Source organism: Peromyscus californicus, unplaced genomic scaffold (genome assembly GCF_007827085.1).
Source record: "Peromyscus californicus insignis strain IS unplaced genomic scaffold, ASM782708v3 Scaffold_19__1_contigs__length_69161282, whole genome shotgun sequence".
Lineage (NCBI taxonomy): Eukaryota > Metazoa > Chordata > Mammalia > Rodentia > Cricetidae > Peromyscus > Peromyscus californicus.
This window is the reverse complement of record NW_026294491.1, coordinates 35762932-35782694: the sequence shown is the minus strand read 5'-3', so window position 1 is coordinate 35782694 and position 19763 is coordinate 35762932. Positions and strand designations below refer to the sequence as shown.

General features: G+C 45.7%; 1 protein-coding gene across 3 annotated transcripts in view; it reads right to left on the bottom strand.

Moving 5' to 3' along the window:
- The window catches only part of Aff3 (ALF transcription elongation factor 3), a 480672-nt gene extending 464890 nt beyond the window's left edge, over positions 1-15782 (bottom strand). For all 3 annotated transcript variants that reach the window (XM_052745091.1, XM_052745092.1, XM_052745093.1), the window contains exon 1: positions 15641-15782. In XM_052745091.1, the coding sequence (XP_052601051.1) occupies positions 15641-15693 (53 nt within the window). In that variant the 5' untranslated portion in view covers positions 15694-15782. The remainder of the gene's footprint in view (positions 1-15640) is intronic.
- Positions 15783-19763: the final 3981 nt, after the last annotated feature.

The following is a 19763-nucleotide window of genomic DNA, read 5'->3' as shown; positions in this document are numbered from 1 at the left end:
TTTCTCTGTGTAGCTTTGCGCCTTTCCTGGAACTCACTTGGTAGCCCAGGCTGGCCTCGAACTCACAGAGATCCGCCTGGCTCTGCCTCCCGAGTGCTGGGATTAAAGGCGTGCGCCACCACCGCCCGGCTCAATCCTCTTTTTACCATGGATATTCAAAGATGTGATAAGCTTCAGTAAAAACAGAAGCACAGACCAAAATGTAAAGATATTTTATAGTATAGAAGAACACATCACATGAGAGCTCTCTATGCTCTTTTGAAATGTGCTGTAATATAATTTAAAAATACTAATTAACAATAATGGAAAATGCTGAGGAATGGCTTGGGAAGCCATATCACCACTTGTCATGCCTCTGTCCCCAAGAGGACATCATGCCGGCTGGTGCCATCTACTGCTATGTTGGGTGAAGGAGACATTTGTCAGTCCACACTGCTGGGTGAGGCTTGTCTGTAGTGCTTAGTGGGCTAATGGAATAGGAGCAGCATGTCATGGGCCACAGCCTGACAAAGCCCCTTTTCCTCTTCTACCAACAGGATGGCATGTTCCAAAAGAAGGTTCACCTGCCAGTGCGGCCTGAAAAGAATGGGCAGTAGACGAGCTGACCCACAACTGCTGTGGTACAGAACAATACCTTAACCACTGACATCTGTGGGGTGTTTTATTGTTTCAATATCACCTGACTGAGAAGCCTAAGAAAACCCTACTCCAATGGAAGAAACTGTTGGCCAAGACTTGAGGCAGGGGGGATCAGTTAAAAGAGATAAAAACGTAATGACTCATACAGCACCTCTAAATGTCGCTCAGTTGCAGCCATTAGTTCAACTAGAACCATTATTAAGCCTGTCATCTGGAAGACCTACTGCGTGCCAACCTACTAACATATATCTCATTTAATCCTTTTGGCAAATCAGTAGCAGTATTACTTCACAGAGAGGCACGGGAACCGAGGCTCCGAGAGGTGAGGTGAGTCAAGAAAACACAGCTAGGGAGCTGGAGAGATGGCTCAGCGGTTAAGAGCACAGGCTGTTCTTCCAGAGGTCCTGAGTTCAATTCCCAGCAACCACATGGTGGCTCACAACCATCCATAAAGAGATCTGGTGCCCTCTTCTGACCTGCAAGCATACATGTGGGCAGAACACTGTATACATAATAAATACATAAATCTAAAAAAAAAAGAAAAAAAAAAAAGAAAAAGAAAACACAGTTAACACAGGGAATGTCAGAATCTGAACTACAGGTCGGCTCCAAAGTCCTTGTCTTTCCAATTACCAAATGGGGCCTCTCTGGAATTTTGCCTGCCAAGTGGATTTTTTTAAATCTTCCTTAAAATTTAATTTGTCTTGTTCTCAAAGATCTTTAAAGAAAGCATCTATGGTTATTTCTGACATCTGTTTCAATTTGTCACAGTCCATTATGCCAAGAATCTATTAATTGTACTTTACCAAACTATCTCATGACAGACACGAAGCCCGCTGACTCTTTCCCGCATTGCCGAAGCTGCACACAGGATCGGTCCTCCGCTGAGAGGACAGCCTGACTGTATAAGGAACGGGAGACGCTGCTCCAAGACAAGCTACATTTAAAAACACCTTCCACAGGTTTCAGGTGGCCTTCGGGAGGTGGTGCTGATAGGTTTACTGCTGCACCGTCGTCGTTGTTATTAATAGAGTTACATTTAGGTATTACAATACATGTGGCCAGCTGTGACAAACAGTTGTTGCCATTTTCGTCAACCATAAAACTTGTCAAATTAGTGGTTTTATGGGCATACAAATAATTAAGGGAAAATATATAGACAGTGTGCTTTATACATGGTAAATATGGATAAAGAAGTGGAACCCAAAATGACAAAGACCTGCAGACAATGCACGCACAGGGAAGGAAGCCTGTTAATTAGAATTCCACCAGCCCACAATATTTGGACCCAGTATAACCACTACGTTATTCAGAGTTTTAACACTGACAATAAATCTCTCAAGGTGCCTCATACACATAAACTTCCCTGGGCCTGGAGACTCATGTGTATATGCAGGACAGATAAAATAGGTGTTCGACATACACATGTATAAATTTCACAAATATTTTAGAGTTGATGAGACCTTGGAATTCACACTCAATGGCTGTCATTAAGTGGAGCTTTTTATAGGGCAGTGGCTATGTATACACACCTCCTGCGTGGACGGGCCAGCTCCACCACCCAGCCGTGCGTTTTGTGTAATGTGCTATTGTCCTTTGTTTCTCTGCAAAGCAAGGAAGAGTAGAACCTACTTCCCGGGTTATGACCTGTGGCCTAACATCCCTCCAAGGGCATTCTGTCACCAAGTGTCAGTATCACATCCTGGTGCTCCTGGATGCCAGTCTGTTAAGTTTGAAAAGAATTCTTTTTTTTTTTAATTTTTTGAGACAGGGTTTCTCTGTGTAATAATAGTCCTAGCTGTCCTGGAAGTTGCTTTGTAGACCAGGCTGGTCTAGAACTTACAGAGATCCGCCTGCCTCTGCCTCCCAAGTGCTGGGATTAAAGGCATGCACCACCACCGCCAGGCTTGAAAATAGTTCTTAAAAATCCATTTTAAATTCTCCACAATTAGACAAGTTCACTAATTTTTTTTCTAGTGACTTAGCCTTACCCAATTACTTCTGAATCAAAATGACTCTCAAACACTCCAATTAAATTACAGAACGTATGACAGAGATTTATGCTAAAGCGGTTTATGAAGATTTTTTCATAAAGTCACTAACTATGAAACACCTATCTGTTACCTTTCATACCATATACAGCTCTGTGACTGCTTTTAGAAGCTCCCTTTGCTTGCAAAAGAAGAGAGAGAGCTGGGCGGTGGTGGCGCACGCCTTTAATCCCAGCACTCGGGAGGCAGAGCCAGGCGGATCTCTGTGAGTTCGAGGCCAGCCTGGTCTGCAAAGCGAGTTCCAGGAAAGGCGCAAAGCTACACAGAGAAACCCTGTCTCGAAAAAAAACCAAAAAAGAAGAAGAAGAGGAGGAGGAGGAGGAGGAGGAGGAGCAGGAGCAGGAGGAGGAGGAGAGGGGAAGATTCAAAGAGGGGGAGAAAGAAGAGCGAGAGTTCTTCACTGCTGAGGAATGCACTCCTAATACCTTGGGCACAGCGGCTCCATCCTCCTCTAAGAGCTGCCTCAAGAGATGTTTCCCCTTTCCCTCAGAAATGAGACCTTCCCAGCTCCACTTCACCACACCCAATCACTTTTCACCCCACTGCCCATTCATGCACCACCATATCGTGTCGTCCCTTAGTTCTCCAGCTTCCTCATCATCCCCCTTTCTACACGGTCCCCCCCTCACTGCCCCAAACATTCCGGGCCTGCTTCTCATCCTTGTCTCACTCTTCCTGGACAAGCTTGTCATTTTCACCAGCACCCATCTGCTGGGAATCCCCCAATCTTTCCTCCTATCCCCACCTTCCTCCTGCATGTCAGGATCTTACAACAACTTTCCTGTAAGCCACCCTAACTTCACAGTCCACATGCACTTAAACACCACGGCGTTAGATGGAGACACTTCACTTTCCTGCTTGGTTTTCTCTTCCCATGTTCTCTATCCACTCACACAAGCTACATCTCCCAAAAGAACACTTCTGGTCCCATGATCTTGTCTCTCCAGTCCACCCTCAGGTTCTGACAATGCCATGCAAATGCCTCTCTACACTCCCCTTCCTCCCGGTCCTCCATGCTGACCTCCTGACTGTCCCGACAGGACCCCAGTCACAAGACTTATCCACGTACAATGCCTTCTAGAAATAATACCATGCACATAGTAACCATTGTATTTACCTGCTCATTGACCTCCACGGCTGGCCATCTACAAGAAAACGTTCCAGCTCCTGAGGATGCCATGTAAGGTCCTTCTGGAACTCGTCCCCACTTCATTTCCCAGCTTCCTTTTCCTGCTATTCCCTCCTTAGCCGCACAAATCTAACTCCCCTTCACCAAGCACAGTTACTGCCTGCTGTTCCCCTCTGCCTTTGCTGACATCACAGTACCTACTGCACTCCTCTATTCTGATTCACCCTTTCAGGCCCATCAGTTGTCACTCATTCCAGGAAATCTCCTCTACAGGGTACCACTTTTTAAACATCCTAAGACATCAGGCAGGCAAAAACTACACTTGTCAGTATGTGAAAGAGTGTGTTACAGGCTAAAGTATAAACACATCATGGATTAGAAATGAGGTCTACTCACACTTCTGTGTCCGGCTCTACCAGTGGCAGCTCATCTCAACCCAGAAACCTACAGATCTGGAGAGAGAGTGTGACAAAGAGCAGCTGAGAGTCCCCTAGACTGTACACATACTGCACTGCATTATTGTGTATGATATGATATTTTAAGGTTCTAAAATACTGCTTTCATCTTGCTTTGGGATACAACTAAGGAAAAGAATATAAATTAATTATGTAACTAATTATCTATCTAAATATTAGAAAATGCAACACTAGATTCTCTTCCATACTATAAATATTTATTTCCCCCTTTTAGGTTAGAATACAAAGCAATAGGTTTCCTCATGGCCTCTTCATATATGTGTCCTTATACATTGTTCTTATTCATCTGTCCCCCAAACCCAAACAATTGCTTCTCCAAATATTTTCTATCTGCACTTGAAATTTGTTACTCAGTGTTAGAGTTTTAAATCAAGGAAAGGTGGTAACTGGGTAGTAAATAAAATTCACCAGCTTTCCCAGAAAAAAAAAAAAAGGTATTGTGTTCATACCAAAGGAAATTCTATTTATTTAAAACGGGAAGGAAAGAAGTCACCTCAGTAAAAGATCCACCATGCTCTGGAGAGGGAACTACCTCCAAGGAAATAGACAGACAGACAGTCCTCATTCCACAAGATGACCTGGCCTCATGGGTCATGGCCAAACTTCTGGGAAGGACTCGGCAGGCTCTGCAGGCAGCCTGGAACTGGACCCTCCTATGTAGCCCTACTAACTTTAGCTATACCATTGTAACCTGGGCCCAGACAGCACAGATGGGCCACAGGCTACATCCCAGGTCACAGGGCCAGGACTATGACCAGTCTATGGACATGAATTGTTAACCCCGGGGAGAAGGCATTCAGGTTGGCTGAACGATGCAGTGGTCCCATTTCAGTGGATGGCATAGTCTATTCCCCAGAAGACAGCTAGCTCTCATATTCTGTTAGGAGGGTATACAATGCCAAGTCTTCTCTTCACTTGAGTCCTTGTTTCTTCCTCCCAGCAGGGCAAGAGAGGGGCATTTCAGAAAGTGAAAGGACCAAAGTCCCAACATCCTGGGGAGGCATGGAAAGTCTAACAAGGTCTGTCTACCCACTGGATTCAGGACACAGAGCCTCTCTGTAGGTAACCGCAGAGTTGGCACCATGGGGAAGCCTGCTTCTCAGGCTGAGTTCAAGTCCTCAAGCTCCACCCACACTTTACACATCCGAAGTTCCAAGAAATGACACAGGCAGCTTCCATCCCATGGACAAAGGCAGTATCCAGTCCATGAGACATAGCATTGGGAAGATAAGCAAATTAAGCCCTGCTCTCACAGCCAAAGCAAAGCCTGCACAATGCCACTCAAGCTCAGCACCCAGTTGATCTCTGTTAGGTTATTTTTCTTCTTAAGAATCTCTTGACCCAACAGAACAAAGCTCTGAGTCTAAAAATGTCCTTTATTTATGTATACTTGGGGATTGTCTATATGGCCAACTACTCCATTGTCTGTATTACATATTGATAGCCAGATAATATTGTTTTCTATAACTTGAAAGCAAATGCATTAATTCAATGACACAAATACAGGCCAAGTCAGTAACGACATACTTGCTCACCGTAACACATACCTAGTTTATATACAGCAGTCTCCTTTGCTCCTCCTCACAATATAAAACAAGGTAAATTCAAAAAAAAAAATAATGCTCAAGACATGGTTACACAAAACCAGTCAGTTAACACAACGGTCTGTGACACACAAGGTAATAAATGCCACGCACACAAAGAGCACAACTAACATCCCTAGCTCCAACAACATGAAATACTTTGACAAGCCCTACCGTCATCAACTTGCAAGCCCGAAGGCCACAGATCTAAATCTGCCCCACTGTTCCTGAAGTCATTTTTCTTTTCCAAATCTGAAACATTAAGTTGTTTAAATCCTAACTTTGTCAGAGAATGTAAGTGTACTGGGGGCACATGTGTGTTCCCCTGTATGAGCACACCCTCATTAACAAAATGAAGCCAATGACCTTCCCACCGATCTCACGGAACAGGCAAAGTTAGCCATGTTGTATTTCATTAGCCCCACATATACTTAGTTTGCTATTGAAACAAGGGTGGGTTAATCAGGGAAACTGCAGCGAAGTTCCCCACCTAACTGATCCATGGTTCTCCGGTAATGGCAGAGTAGGGCATATCTGGTCACACTGCTACAGAAGGTCCCTGACTGAGGAATCTAAAGCCTCCCTTGGTTCCCATGGAGCTTGAGTCGAGATTTCTCGTGGGACACTGGGAAAGCCGCTGTTTAGGACTATGGCCACCAGGCAGGGCAATAATTCTGTAAATTTTTGCTACTCCCTCATCTCCCACTTCCACCTTTTCCTCCCAAGGGCAGATGGATAAAAAAGAATGGGGACATCTGGTTTCCATCCTGGGCACCTAGAGGAGTCTCCAGTAGAGTCCCCACAGATCCAAAAAGTCTTAGGATCATCTCAATACTCAAGGCTCCCTTCTGATGCCGCAGCAGTAGCTGATCTAGGAGAGCCGAGGAGTCCTGAAAGGCTATAAAAATGTGATTAGCCTATTTATTACAAATCGTGTTTGCTCAGGTTTTACGTTTATTTCCCACTCTGTCTCCACTAGGGTACAAATAAGCACCCCCTCATTCATCAGAATTGTATTTAAAAAAGACACAGCGATAAAATAAATCGTGTCCCTAACTAACCTTCCAGCATCAGGAAATGGTGATACTACTATACAAGTCTCCCCCAAACAGGAAAGAGAATACGAAGTCTTCTGATAGGGCATCTTTTCAAAGGCATGCTTTCGGTCCTTGCAGGTCAATGTCTTCTGTGACGAGGCATCATTACCCAAGAACTCATCAGAAATGTAAACCCATGGCCCCACCTTCATCCTACTAAATTAAAAGCTGTATTTTAACAAGATCCCTGGGCTATCTGGATATTCATTAAAGTTCAGAAGCATTCCCTGGATGTATACTAAGTGTGCTGGCCTCTACTCTCCAAACAGCTTTTTAGCCTTGATCTTCAATTCCTCTGGATATCTTCTACGGGGGGGGGGGGGGGGGGGGGGGGGTTTTTTTTCCGATTTGAAAACAAAAACAGATTATTTCCCCGCATTGGAGCTCATCTACTCCAGGAAAGTGTTTTTCTATCTAACTGTCAGGGAACTAATTAACATTTCAATGAACACTGACAGAAAATGTGTTCCGTCACTTCATAACTGAGGTAAACAGCACAGGTATGACAAGAAAAATTTAACTAAGACTAACAGGCTCACATTACAACCCCCAGGGGGTTTCTGAAAACTAATTTCCTGCCCATAAAAAAAGCAAAAATAAAATTATTTTCAGTATCAAGGTAAGCACCTAACTGTGAGTTGAAACGTTAGTGTGGTCTCCAAATTAGAGTCATTTTTGTTTACCTCCGCTAACAATGAGCCTCCTGGGGAGAAATTATAGGAAGAAGTTTAAGTCCCCTCCCTGGCTTTCTCCACATGTGAGGAGAGAGACCGAAGTGGGGGAAATACCCAAGTGAATACAATAGAATGCCTTGGTGTGCTTGGATTCCAGCTTCCCAGTAATGGGAATGGACTCAGATTTTAGCAGCGGGAAGGAGGCTGGCCAAGTTTGCATCTCAGTTACTGTGATAAACACCATGACCAAAAGCAACCTGGGGAGGAAAGGGTTTATCTGGCCTACAGGTTACAGCCCATCATGACGGGAAGCTGAGGCAGGTACCTAGAGACAGTCCACAGAAGCAAGAACGGAAGCAGAGACCATGGAGGAACACTGCTTACTGGCTGGCTCTCCATGGCCTGCTCAGCTTGCTCTCTTATACAATCTATATGCATGCCCAAAATGGACTGGACCCTCCAACATCAATCATTAGTTAAGAAAATGCTACACAGACATGCCCACAGGCCAGTTCCATTAAAGCACTTTCTCAGATTGAGGTTCCCGCCTCCAAGTGACTCTAGCTTGGGTCACATTGATAAAAACTAACCAGCACAGAGTCTCAGGAATAGCCCACCCTGCAGGTCCATTTATCCAGGAATGTCTCTCTGCAATGCCAGGCAATCATCATGTTTTAACACAGGCCCAGCCACATCACTGATAAATGCTCACACAGTATTCCAGCCTATAGGCAATCCAGAACAAACCTCCACCCACCCACCCAGTGTACCACCTTCAGCACCCAAGGCCCCCTATCACATCCCATGTGTTAGTGGTTTTAGATTAAAACTCATTTCACTTCTTAGGTGGTGAGGTATCCTCATAGCCTGGTATAACTTGTATTTTATTTCTAGTGAACCTAAATTATGATTAGCTTGACATAATGTACTGAGACCCACAGTGCCAAATGAAGTCATTTGATGTAATGGTTAGTAATAAAATACATTCTGAGTAAAACATCAGAGATTAGGTAATGGTTCATACGTCTTAAAAAGTTGCTAGTGCAACCATATTTATCTGTTGGACTACAATGCATAACTAAGAAAACCTAAACCCCACTCAAGTATGTCCCTGGGTTCCAATGCCAAGCAAAGAACTGTGTCCCACACACAGCTGAAGCGGACCCTATGTGGTCTTTCTATAAGTTTCTTTGTTTATGAAAAAAGACATTTTAAGGAAGCAAAGGGTATAAAAGAACCATATTTGGCACTCACAGATTAACTGATGCTTTTATTACCTAACATCTGTATGAAATAGGCCAGAATAAGCACTGCCATTTTGTTTTAAGTGATGAGGCCAAGACTTAGGGAAAAGAAAAAAGAAAAAGAAAGCCACCCTGAGCTGTTCAGAGCCAAACAGAAAGCAAAACTGAAGCCAACTGAATTCAAAATCTCCAAATACGTTTCCAGACAAAAGGGAACAGTCAATGTTGAAAGTAAGTTTTGTAGATTTCTGCTTTGAAATAAAACAAGGAAACATTTTATATCAAATGATATTAATATGTTCTTTTATGGCTTTGATTTTGCCACCCAGGCTTTCTTACCCCCAAACAAGAAAAAATTAAGACAAATCTATTCCAAATTTTGAAATCCCATTTAAACACAAAATAATCTAGTACTTCATGTTGAGAAATTGATTTGTTGTTCTTGACTATTATTTTAACCTATATTAAGCAGAAGGGCCTGTTGAGTTGCTAATCTGAAGTGTCATTGATTAGACATTCTGGCTCACAAGGACATTCTCCCAAAATAGATTCTTAGCATTTTATAACCCTCCTACATTCCACAAAAGAGAATCTGGAACACAGGAAGGAACCATTTCCTCACACGTAATAGCGTCTTCACTGTCATCAAAAGGCATTTGATTAAAACCCAGAGACATCCAACTTATCCCCACATCCCTGTCTCCCACGCCAGTGCTCATCAACTTCCACATCCTGAACTAACCAGCCTCCCCACCCAGCTTTCCTCAATCTCTGCCACACATAGGCTCCCTGTGGCTGCCACTCACCAACCAAGAGTGGTCTGTGTTCTCCTTCCTGCTTCCTCCATACTGCCACCCACGATTTGGGAGGCAGGCCTCTCAGAAAACAATTTCACCCTGGAGCCTGTTGAGACTCTTTCCCCATACTCCTCTGGGGCAGGCCCGTGCAAACGCTTTTAACCAATGAAAGCCTCCTCCATAGACTGTATCATCACGTTTAGCCAATGAGAGTGAAGGTAGCCTACTGCTCTCAACCAATCAGCTCCAGGAAACTCAGGATGCCTGGGCTCTGCACTCCCATCCTGCCTCCTGGGCCATTGGAGAGAGAAAGGCCACAGAGAGTAACCTCAAAAATGTATGATAATGGAAGAAAGGTCCAGGAACCTGAGTGCCAAGAGGAGAACATGAACAACCTGGGAACCCTAAAGGGCTCTATGTAAGTCTTCCCCGGGCCTGTCTCCTGGGGAGTGATTTGAAAAGTCAAGAGCATTGCTTGGCCCTTGGAAGCATCCTTAAGCAGAGTATGGTGCTGGTGCCTCCTCTGGCAGCAGACAGATGTGCAGTGCATCCTCCTCCTGCCTTAGCTAGTAACTTTATCTTCCAATAAACACCACACTCTACTCAATCCGTATGTCTATTTGCACTGTTCTTTCCATGCGATTCTCTTCCCTTTTATTTCCTCCTTCTGAAATTCTACTTCCTCGGGATGCATTTCAGCACCACGAAGCCACGCATATTTTACTCTCTCAACAGGATGTGCCCATGCCCCCTCCAGTGGGCAGTATCTGCTTTGTATTTCTGGTATTTATGTGCACCACCATTCTCTAAACTCCTAAAGGACTCTCTCCTTTGTATCCCTTATAGAAGGGTCTCGAATTGCAGGCTTCAACCCACAAATAGGAAAGTTTTAAAAAGAAAAAAAAACAGCCTAGAAAATATCAGAATGCATCACGCATATGATAAATGGTGTCTCCTGACATTCCTATTTCAGTTACGTGTACTCATGTTCACAGGGGTACTGGGTTTCAGTGTTGAATGTGTTTGTCAACTGTGAGTCTCAGTCCAAAACATATAAAAGCCTAAAGTACCTGTCCAATAGTAACGCCTACTATGTGAACACTGACTGAGTTGACCACACTGATGAATATGAAACAATGTGTTTCAATTCCTTTTTCCTTTTTTATTTTTTATTTATGTGGCTGTGTCTATGGGGAGGGATGCTGCCAATGCCCATGGAGACCAGAAGAGAGCATTGGATCCTCTAGAGCTGGAGTTACAAATAATTATGAGCGGCCTCATGTGGGTGCTGGGAACTGAACTCAAGTCCTCTGGAAGAGCCACAAACACTCTTAACTGCTGAGCCGTCTCTCTAGCCCCACGTGTTAGTTTCAAAGGTCTGGATTTAGAGGGGTGTGGAGTGCCGGTGTGAACAGAAGTCTGCGGACTCTGGCGTATGTGAAGTCTGTAGGGGGGTAAAGGACAGAGTGAGTAATAAGCAAGATCTTAATACTTATTACTTCAATCTTGATCAACTTCCACCCTAGTAATGAAGAGGTGTTCGTATTCAGAGAAGAGTAAACATGTTGGTTTTGGAAAACTTTCCTTATTTGCCAAAATCATCTCATGATGACGAGGCTCTGTGTGTTTAAAAATACACAGTATTGGTAATTTCACTGTGATCACTAAAATGTACCTCTAGAGACACCCCCCAACACACACAAAAGGCTTTACTCAATATGCCTCTATGTCATCTCTCCTCCCCCATCTGCAAAAGCCCATTCATCTTCCAAAGCTTGGTTCAAAGGCAACCTCTTCTATAAACCTTTTTTTAAAGTGTAAGTAAAAAATAAAAAAGTAATAAAAAAAAAAAAAACTCCATTTTTTTTCCTCTTTCCCTCCTCTACCACTCACCCTAGTCCCAACATGGGTTCTCTTTTGACTCTTGTGCAGTGAACTTCCTTTTGCACTTACATTCTTGCCCAACTCTAAAACTAGACAAGAACATGCACAACACGTTTTACCCAGCTCTGCATCCCCTACAGCAGCCACCACAAGAACGTGGACTGTAGAGATGGCCAAGGAGGATGCATGGCATGAAGAAACAAGAACAAGCGAGTCTGTGGAGAGGGATGGCCATCACTTTAAAGACCCCAAGGAATGGCTTAGGTGTCTAGATGCCACAAGAGAAAGGGGAAACGGGAACCAAAGAGAGGCACTGCTTCTGGGGATACCTGCCTCGGCTTAGGTACCGATTCCCCAGCTCTCTGGACTCAGCTCTGTGGAAGTCACAGAGCCCTGTGCAGATTGAGACCCTTCACTTGACCTTTAACCTTCAGAGCAGAAATGGGAAGTAGAGCAACCATGTTCGGTAGGGACATCCATCTCAATTCTAAGGCACAGCTGAAATAAGCTGGCATCGGATCATTCACGCTCAAAAGACCTACCTTGAAAAATAGGCATGGATGTTTCTGAATAGGGGTGCTGCTGTTAGAAGGAGACAGACCCAGGGGCTCCTATCAATGGATTGTACTGGTTACACTTTTGTCTCACACTCTGTCTACAGTCATTTGAGAACACATTCAGTAGAAGAAGCACACTCAGGTTCAAAGCCACAGTCAAGATTAGTAAAAATGCAATTTGTTTTATCGGTATGTGGTATCTACCAATTAGAAAAAGTTGTTCGGGTATCAAAATAAGAGTATCTTGCTATTAATCTGCAACTCCTCTCTTCAAAGACAGGTGGGTTTTTTTTTGGGGGGGGGGAGTTCTATGATGAAAAAAAGTAAGTGCTCAATGGTCTTTATTTAAAATTTTTATCTCCATTCATAAGTTAATTAACAGGCACGGTTTCCTAACTCGTGGTATTCTGTTTTCAGATTTTTATTTAGATCAATACCATTTAAGGGTCTGACCTCTTTTAATATTTTGAGACAACTTTAACTTGCAATTGTCAAAGTCTTGCTTTGTAATTCTTTGCAAAGGCATTCTTCATGAATGGAAAGTAGACCTGGTATCAGAAAAGTGGGCCTTGAAGGTAATTCTTAATCAAGTCTGAACTGTGTCAACTTGGGTAAGCTACCTGACTACCCATCTTCAATTTTCCTATCTGTAAAAAAATGGACCAACAGCAGTACTTACTTTGTAAGTTTCTTGTTGAGGAATAATAAATGAGCTAAAACAGCTAATGTACATGTCACTCACTGATAAATCATACTGTTGTTTCGTAAATATCAGTTTTGAAATATCTGCTGTCATTTTTGATCTTGGCATAGTTACCAAACAGTTTAAATCTCCCATTTTCTCATCTATAAAATGAAAGTACTATCACTTACCACTTCTGAGATATTATCAGATTCAAAAAAGAAAATAACAGATATGAAAATATCAGACACACAGAAAGTAATCAAATATACTAGGCATGCATGATACACGCCTGTGACCTCAGAACTCAGTAGGCTGAGGCAGGAAGGTTGCCTTGACTTTGAAGTCATCCTGGTTTGCACACCAAGACCTTCTCTCAAAAAGAAGCAAGATGAGGAGGAAGGGAAAGAGAAAGAGAGAGAAATACTAGGTATTTCTGATCACTCATGAACTTAAAAGTAAACCGTCAACATAAAATCCTTAATAAATCCTAAAATTAAGTTAGAAATACCATGTAAAAAGTGATTCATAACCAAGAAAATGTCTGACACGCTTGAAATGTATACTCAAGTAGTTTGGTTTATCTTTAATTTTTACCTGAAGATAAGCTTTTGTAAATGTAAATTCTATATCTACAAAATAAAACACTCTCTTAAGCCAACCGTTCCACTATGCTATAATCAAGAAATCCTGTGCTTTCATATATACACACACACATACATATACACACACATACATACACATATATACATACATACATATATATTGCTTTAAAATCTGATGGAGTGTACAACAGCTTTTAAAAAAATGCTTTACAAGCTGTAGTGGTATATGTCTTTAATGCTAGCACTAGTGAGACACAGGTAAACTATCTATATAGTTCGAGGCCAGCCCATCCTACAGCACAAATTCCAAGACAGCCAGGGCTACTTTGAGAGACCTGGTCTCAAAATAAATTTAATAAATAAATAAATAATAACAATTTAGATGATATAAATTTCAAGTCAATTCAGCAGACATTCTGTGACAGTGTTCCAGATAATTTACTGGGGACTGAAAACACAGCTTGAGCCCGTACCCCAAAAGGTCTCCGTATTATCACTGGTCATCTCAAAATACAATTTATAAACACCATCCAGGAGTTCAATTTGAACCAGCAATTGGATGAGCTGAGCAGCATACAAACACATCAAAACAGTTACGTTCTTCCCTTTGACTACAAGCCTGCCTAGATTTTAAAAAGCAGAAGTCATCTTTAAAAGACAGTTGTTATCTGGAAAGCTATTGAATTTGTGCCAGAAAGCAACATTTCAAAAGGTAAACCTGTAAAATAATAGCTATCTGTAAATGAAAGGCTGAAATAACCCCAGGAACAGCAACACAGTAATTAGCAACTTTTATAGAGTAATAACATGTTCCATATTCTCTCTACACTAGCTCTTTGAAGTTGCCAGCGTAATATATACAAGTTTTATTACATTAGAGCCCATCCTTGTGTGCTTTATAGGCGCTGGCATTATGCAGAGCAAGCTGTAGTCACCATCGGATCTTTTATAAGAAACTGCTCAATAATGCGAAAGCTTTGTGTCTAGCTGATTTTGTTACACCTGTCTTTAGGAAAATAAAAGTCACCGCAAGCCTAAATCACCGAAAAGATCCACATGTCCACATACCATCAATGCATGAGCCATAAATCATAAAGCAGTTTAGCTTTTAAAATTGTGCACTGCATATTCATGTGCACACCACTTGCAGTTTTAGACACATGTGAACTCTTTACTGAATTAAAAAGAAGGAAAACGCTCAGCTCTACAATCAGCGATTACCAGAGGCAGAACAGAGAGCAGTTAATATGCTTGATCCAGCAGATGTTCATCCCCGTAAATATTAAACATAACACAAGTTCCTCCAGGAATATACAAGCAGTAATTTTACCACCTGAATAGGGCTGGTTGAAAACATTTAAGGAGGTGGGGGTAATGTGAGGGATGCTAAAGCAGCCAATGGGATTTTTTCAGACAACTGCATTTGGAATTAAATTGCTTCTACCTGTGATTTACCTACAGAAGCTCCCTAATGGGAGAATCCCAAGAACTGGGACCCCAAGTGCATTCTAGGCTGCTAGCTTTGAGCTTGACAAAAAGGGACTGGGGTGAGGAGTGGCGAGGAGTTCAGCTACGGGGAGGTGTGAAGAAAAGGTGCAAAGGAATTATGAACCTCCGGGAAACGAGTCTCCCTGGGCCAAGGCCTCTAGAATTCCGGCACGGAGACACACTGGCCTCCTGCCCCGGGTGTTCACTTTTCTATCTCAAGTGGGAGTGGGTAGGACAGACAGAGGATGCAGGCGCCAAGCCTGGGAGCATGCAGGGAGCAGGCTAGAGAGCATCCTCTCAAGGCACTTCGCAGCGGTACCAACTCTAGGAGGTCATGGGGTGAGCCTGAGGTTCTCAGAGAGCTGGAAGGGAGCACAATCCGAAGGAAGGGAGCTGAGAGGGGCTGCGGGATGAGGGATGGATTCCCCGGCATCAGTGACACGTTCTAAAAATCGCTTCTTTTTCCCTCCACCGCTGCGCTCCTCCTCTGGCACCCAGACCACCGTCCCCCTTGAGCTGGCGCAGGCAGCACCGAGGGGAGGGGACAGGACTGGAGACCGGCAAATTGACGGGAAGGCGGCCGTGCATCCAGCCCGCCAAGGCTGGAAGGAGCCGGCGAGGCGGGCGCCCCCGACCCACCCCACCCCCACGGCGGCCGGGCACCCGGCGTCCCGGCCCAGGTGAGGGCGCGCGGGGCCGCCGTGGCTCTCGGAGCGGCCAGCCCTGGGACTTACCACAGCGACTCGAGGTCCCATTCCTGGAGCAGGGCTAAGTCGAAGCTGTCCATGGTGGGAGGTGTCAGCACCGCCGCCGCAGCCGCTGCTGTGTCCGCCGCTGCCGCCGCCGCTGCCGCCGCCGCCGCCGCCGCCGCCGAGGCTCGGGCCGCCCGCGCGCTGCAACGAAAGGCGCCCGCTAAGGTGCATCCCGGCCGCGCCCGAGCCGCCGCCGTCCGCACGCCCGCCCGCCCAGCCCGCCCGCCACCCCTTCCCCGGCTCGCAGCGCCCGGCACCCTCGCGGCCCCCGACTCCCGGCCGGCCCGGCGTGTGGCAGCGGCCGGCGCACTCACCCGCTCGCCGGCTCGCGCGCAGGCACACTCGCTTGAGAGCCGTGAGCTCGACGCGCCGCCGCCCCCTCCCGGCCTGCGCCCGCCCCTCCGCCCCTCCGCCCCTCCCTCCCGGCGGCCCGGCCCGCTGCAGCCGCCGGCGCGGTGCTCTGCGCCCGCCCGCCTCTTTCTCCTCCGGGAGGCGCGTGTGCGCGGGCGAGGCCGAGGCGCGCGGCCGCGCGCGCGTCCGTGAGCCCCGCGCCGCGCCCGCCCCGCGCGCTCCTGCGCTCCCCGCGCTCCCCGTGCGGCTCCTCGGGGTCCCGCGCCCTCACTCTGGCCCTGCCCCCCGGCCTCCGGCTCGCCCTCACCCGCGCCCCTCCATCTCTCCTGACCCCTTCGGCAGCCCCAAAGGGTTGCAGGGGACGTCCTGCGAGCGGGAGGGAAGGGCGAGGAGGCGGAGGCGCAGAGTGCAGAGGGATGCTCTGCTGAGCCGGGGCCGGCCTGCCGCAGCCCCTTACCTCTCGCCCTCGCCCCCGTGTCCGGCGAGGACTTCCTCGGCCTCCGCGAATTCAGCGGAACCGGCGGGGCGCTGCCGCGAGTGGTGGGCAGGTTTGCAGACCTAGGGGGGGGGGGGGTGCTGAGAAGGAAATGCCCTGGCCGCCCCAGGCGAGGTGAGAGTTAACTGTGCAGCCCACGGCAGCGCCGAAAACAAATCGTTTCAAATATCTGGAGCCAGTAACTTAAGTGAAATAAAAGAGGAAGCGGGAAGGAAGCTTCTTCCAAGAAGACCTGCACTCAGCTGCAGTTTAGCCTCGGGGGTTGGGGGGGGGAAGGTCCCACTACCCCTCAGCTGGCCGGTCCCTGGAAACCAGCCTCCTTTCTTTTTATTTCATACTGGAAAGGCCTCTGGGTTTCCACTACAAACTTCCCGCCGCCTCTCTTGTCTGCAGAGTGGCAGATTGTCAGCTGGAAGGATGATAAAGTACCACTGTGGCTTGTAAAAAAAAAAAAAAAAAAAAAAATCAAACCCTTGCTATTATTACTCCCTTGGTTTGAAAGAATGTTCCCCCCTCGCTCATTATTACATACACGTTGAGAGTGGAGACTGTAGATGTAGAGCAGATATATAGTCATCTCTGCGTTTCTGCTCTAAAACGAGGAACCCATGGGGGGAGCCGGGGGGGCTCTCCCATGGTCTTGGCTACAGTGTCTGGGTTCCGGATTCCCCAGAATTCCTGGAGAGTGCAGCACCAAGTAAAGCCCACTGCTAACACCAAGCCCCTCGTGCCTAAGGGAGGCCTTTCCAGTGTGTTGCCCTTTGTTCCTTTTCTAGACAAGAAGAGCCACCGTGTGGGGCCGCCAAAAATTTAGCCCCTTGGATAGAAGTCAACCTAGGAGCACCCCCTTTTTGACTTCACCCACACCTGACGGAGAATTAACAAAGTTCTGGTCGCAGGTTGAGAGTCAAAAGGCCAATTCGAGTTCTTTCCTGTCTGAAACTGGACCACAAAGCTCCCGGTCCCCATCCTTTTCTTCCTCCAGCTTTGGAATTGTTCTTCCTTTATTAACACCCATAACTAATGTGAAAATATCAATCGCTCAATGAAGGCCAGAGTCTGCATCAAATCAGTGGTAGAAACAGAACTGTTATTTTACAAGCCAACAACTTCCCTCCTTTTACACCCCCCCCCCCCCCGTCGAAGACTACAAAAGAACAAAGAGAATATGAATAATAGGAAAAAGTACAGGTGTGAAGGGCTGTAGTCCAAAATCTTAGTCTACAGTGTATTTGGAAAGAAGGAGGGGAAATCTGCCTTACAGATACCTACTTAGCATAAGCCCCCTTGGAAATGTTTGCTCTGGCAAAAGTGAGCTGTAGACATCACATGGAGACAGCCTTCCCAGGAACAAAGGCTGGGAATGGAGGGTGGAGGAGAGAGAGAGAGAGGAACAGCCCCTGTCTGGAAAAACTGCAAGTTCCAAGGCCTGAACAAGAAATGTGTCCTGTGCCTCCAGCTCCTGGCTGCAGCTGGGAGTCTTCTCCAGAAAGGAGACCTCCGCCCCTCACAGGGATCTGGCTTCCCTTCCCTTCCCACCACATCTGTTTATACAAAAGAGGCTGCTGAAGAACAAACAGAACCATGTTTACTGCGGGTCCCATGCCGTGCTCAAGGCTAGGATACAGATTCAAGCCTCCTCGGAGTGGCTGAAGATAAATAGGTCCCAGAAAAGGCAAGAGAGTAGGGGGTTTAGAGCCGGGAGGGAGGTTTATTCGTAAAAGGTCTCTCCAAAAAAGCTATGTAGAAACAGACAGAGGTATATTTGAATTTCAACTCTGGGGCCCCATGTTTACATTTAAGTGTACTTGAGCCTAAAGTACTTACACTGTGGGTACTTTTTAATTTTTTTTTTCACTAATGATGTATTTTCTGTTTGGGGACTTTAACTAGAGGGCAGATGCGTTAGTATTTTATTTCCAGTGGATGTTTCGGTGAATAGAGCCCACTTGGAGAATGGGGGCTTTGGAAGAAACCCAAAATGTTGTTGTAGATACTGTTTTTGCCTAAGCTGTGATAGAAATAAATTGAAAAGGAGTAGTTTTCCCTAGTAAAATGTAGACGAGCTAATGAGACTCTTTATTGGAAGAACTTACTACTTTATATTTTATGGAGCTGTTCCCATTAGACAGCCATTGGGTGTCTGACCCGAATCAAGCACTGAGACTGGTCAGAATGTAAACCTTAGGACAAAGAAAAGAAGGTAGGAACAGAGGGAAGGGGAGGGAGAGAAAAGACGGTGAGGTGCTGGCACGCAGGCTCTAGAATCGGGGTGCCAGAACTAAAAGTCAAGGGGTTTGGGTTTGTTGAGTTGCTGTTGCATTTGGTTTGGGGTTTTGGTGAGTTTCTGTTTCGTTTGGGGGTTTGAGGGCTTTTATTAGTTTGGGTTTTGTTTGGTTTTTGTTGTTTTATAAAGGAACAAGAGACTGCCTAAATTTAATAATAGTAATAATAATAATAATAAATGAAACTGCCATAGTTTTTGTATGTCCTGAAGATTGGAGGGAGGGAGAAGCAACTTGTCCTACTGAGAAGGCCCCTGAGTAAGCAGCTACATGAGGGTGGTACCTGGTTTCCCTGGAAGGCTGGCCTGTTGGTTGGCTGGTTTGTGCTAAATCCACAAAGTATGGCGAGTAAGAAACATATCGTGCTCAACACAGTACACACACGTTGCACTTGGCAGACTTCGTCTTCATTCTGCTCTCCTGGAACTGGAAGCCTCTCATATACACCTAGAAGCAAATCTATGGCATCTCTCTGAGCTTTCCTTGCTTGAGGACCAAGAGAAACTTGGCTTCACTTGATCAATTCCTGACTTATTCTCAAGACATGGCTGGAACCCAGAAATGGCTTTGGGGAACCAATAGAATCTCAATCTGTCTCTGTCTCTGTCTCTCTCTGTCTCTCTCTCTATCATCATCATCATCATCATCATCATCATCATCATCATCATCCTGCCATTCCCCTAGAAAAGAGCTCTGTGGATGGCCTTCCTGGAAGATAACGGGAGCCTCCTCAAGCTCTCCCAGCCCTTCTTCCCTCTCCTCACCATCATTTCTCACAACACCATTCTTCCCTGTTCCAGGGAAGCTGCAGATACCTCACTCATTTAGCTTCTCCTTCCAGAGGCTTCCAGGGTGTCTAGGGTTTGCCAATAAACCCTGCAGGCTTTTTGCTTGCAAATTAGATGTTAATATGTCAAGCCCCAGGACAGCATAGATTTTTAAATCAACCCAGGAGCTTCAGTGTGCTCAGACC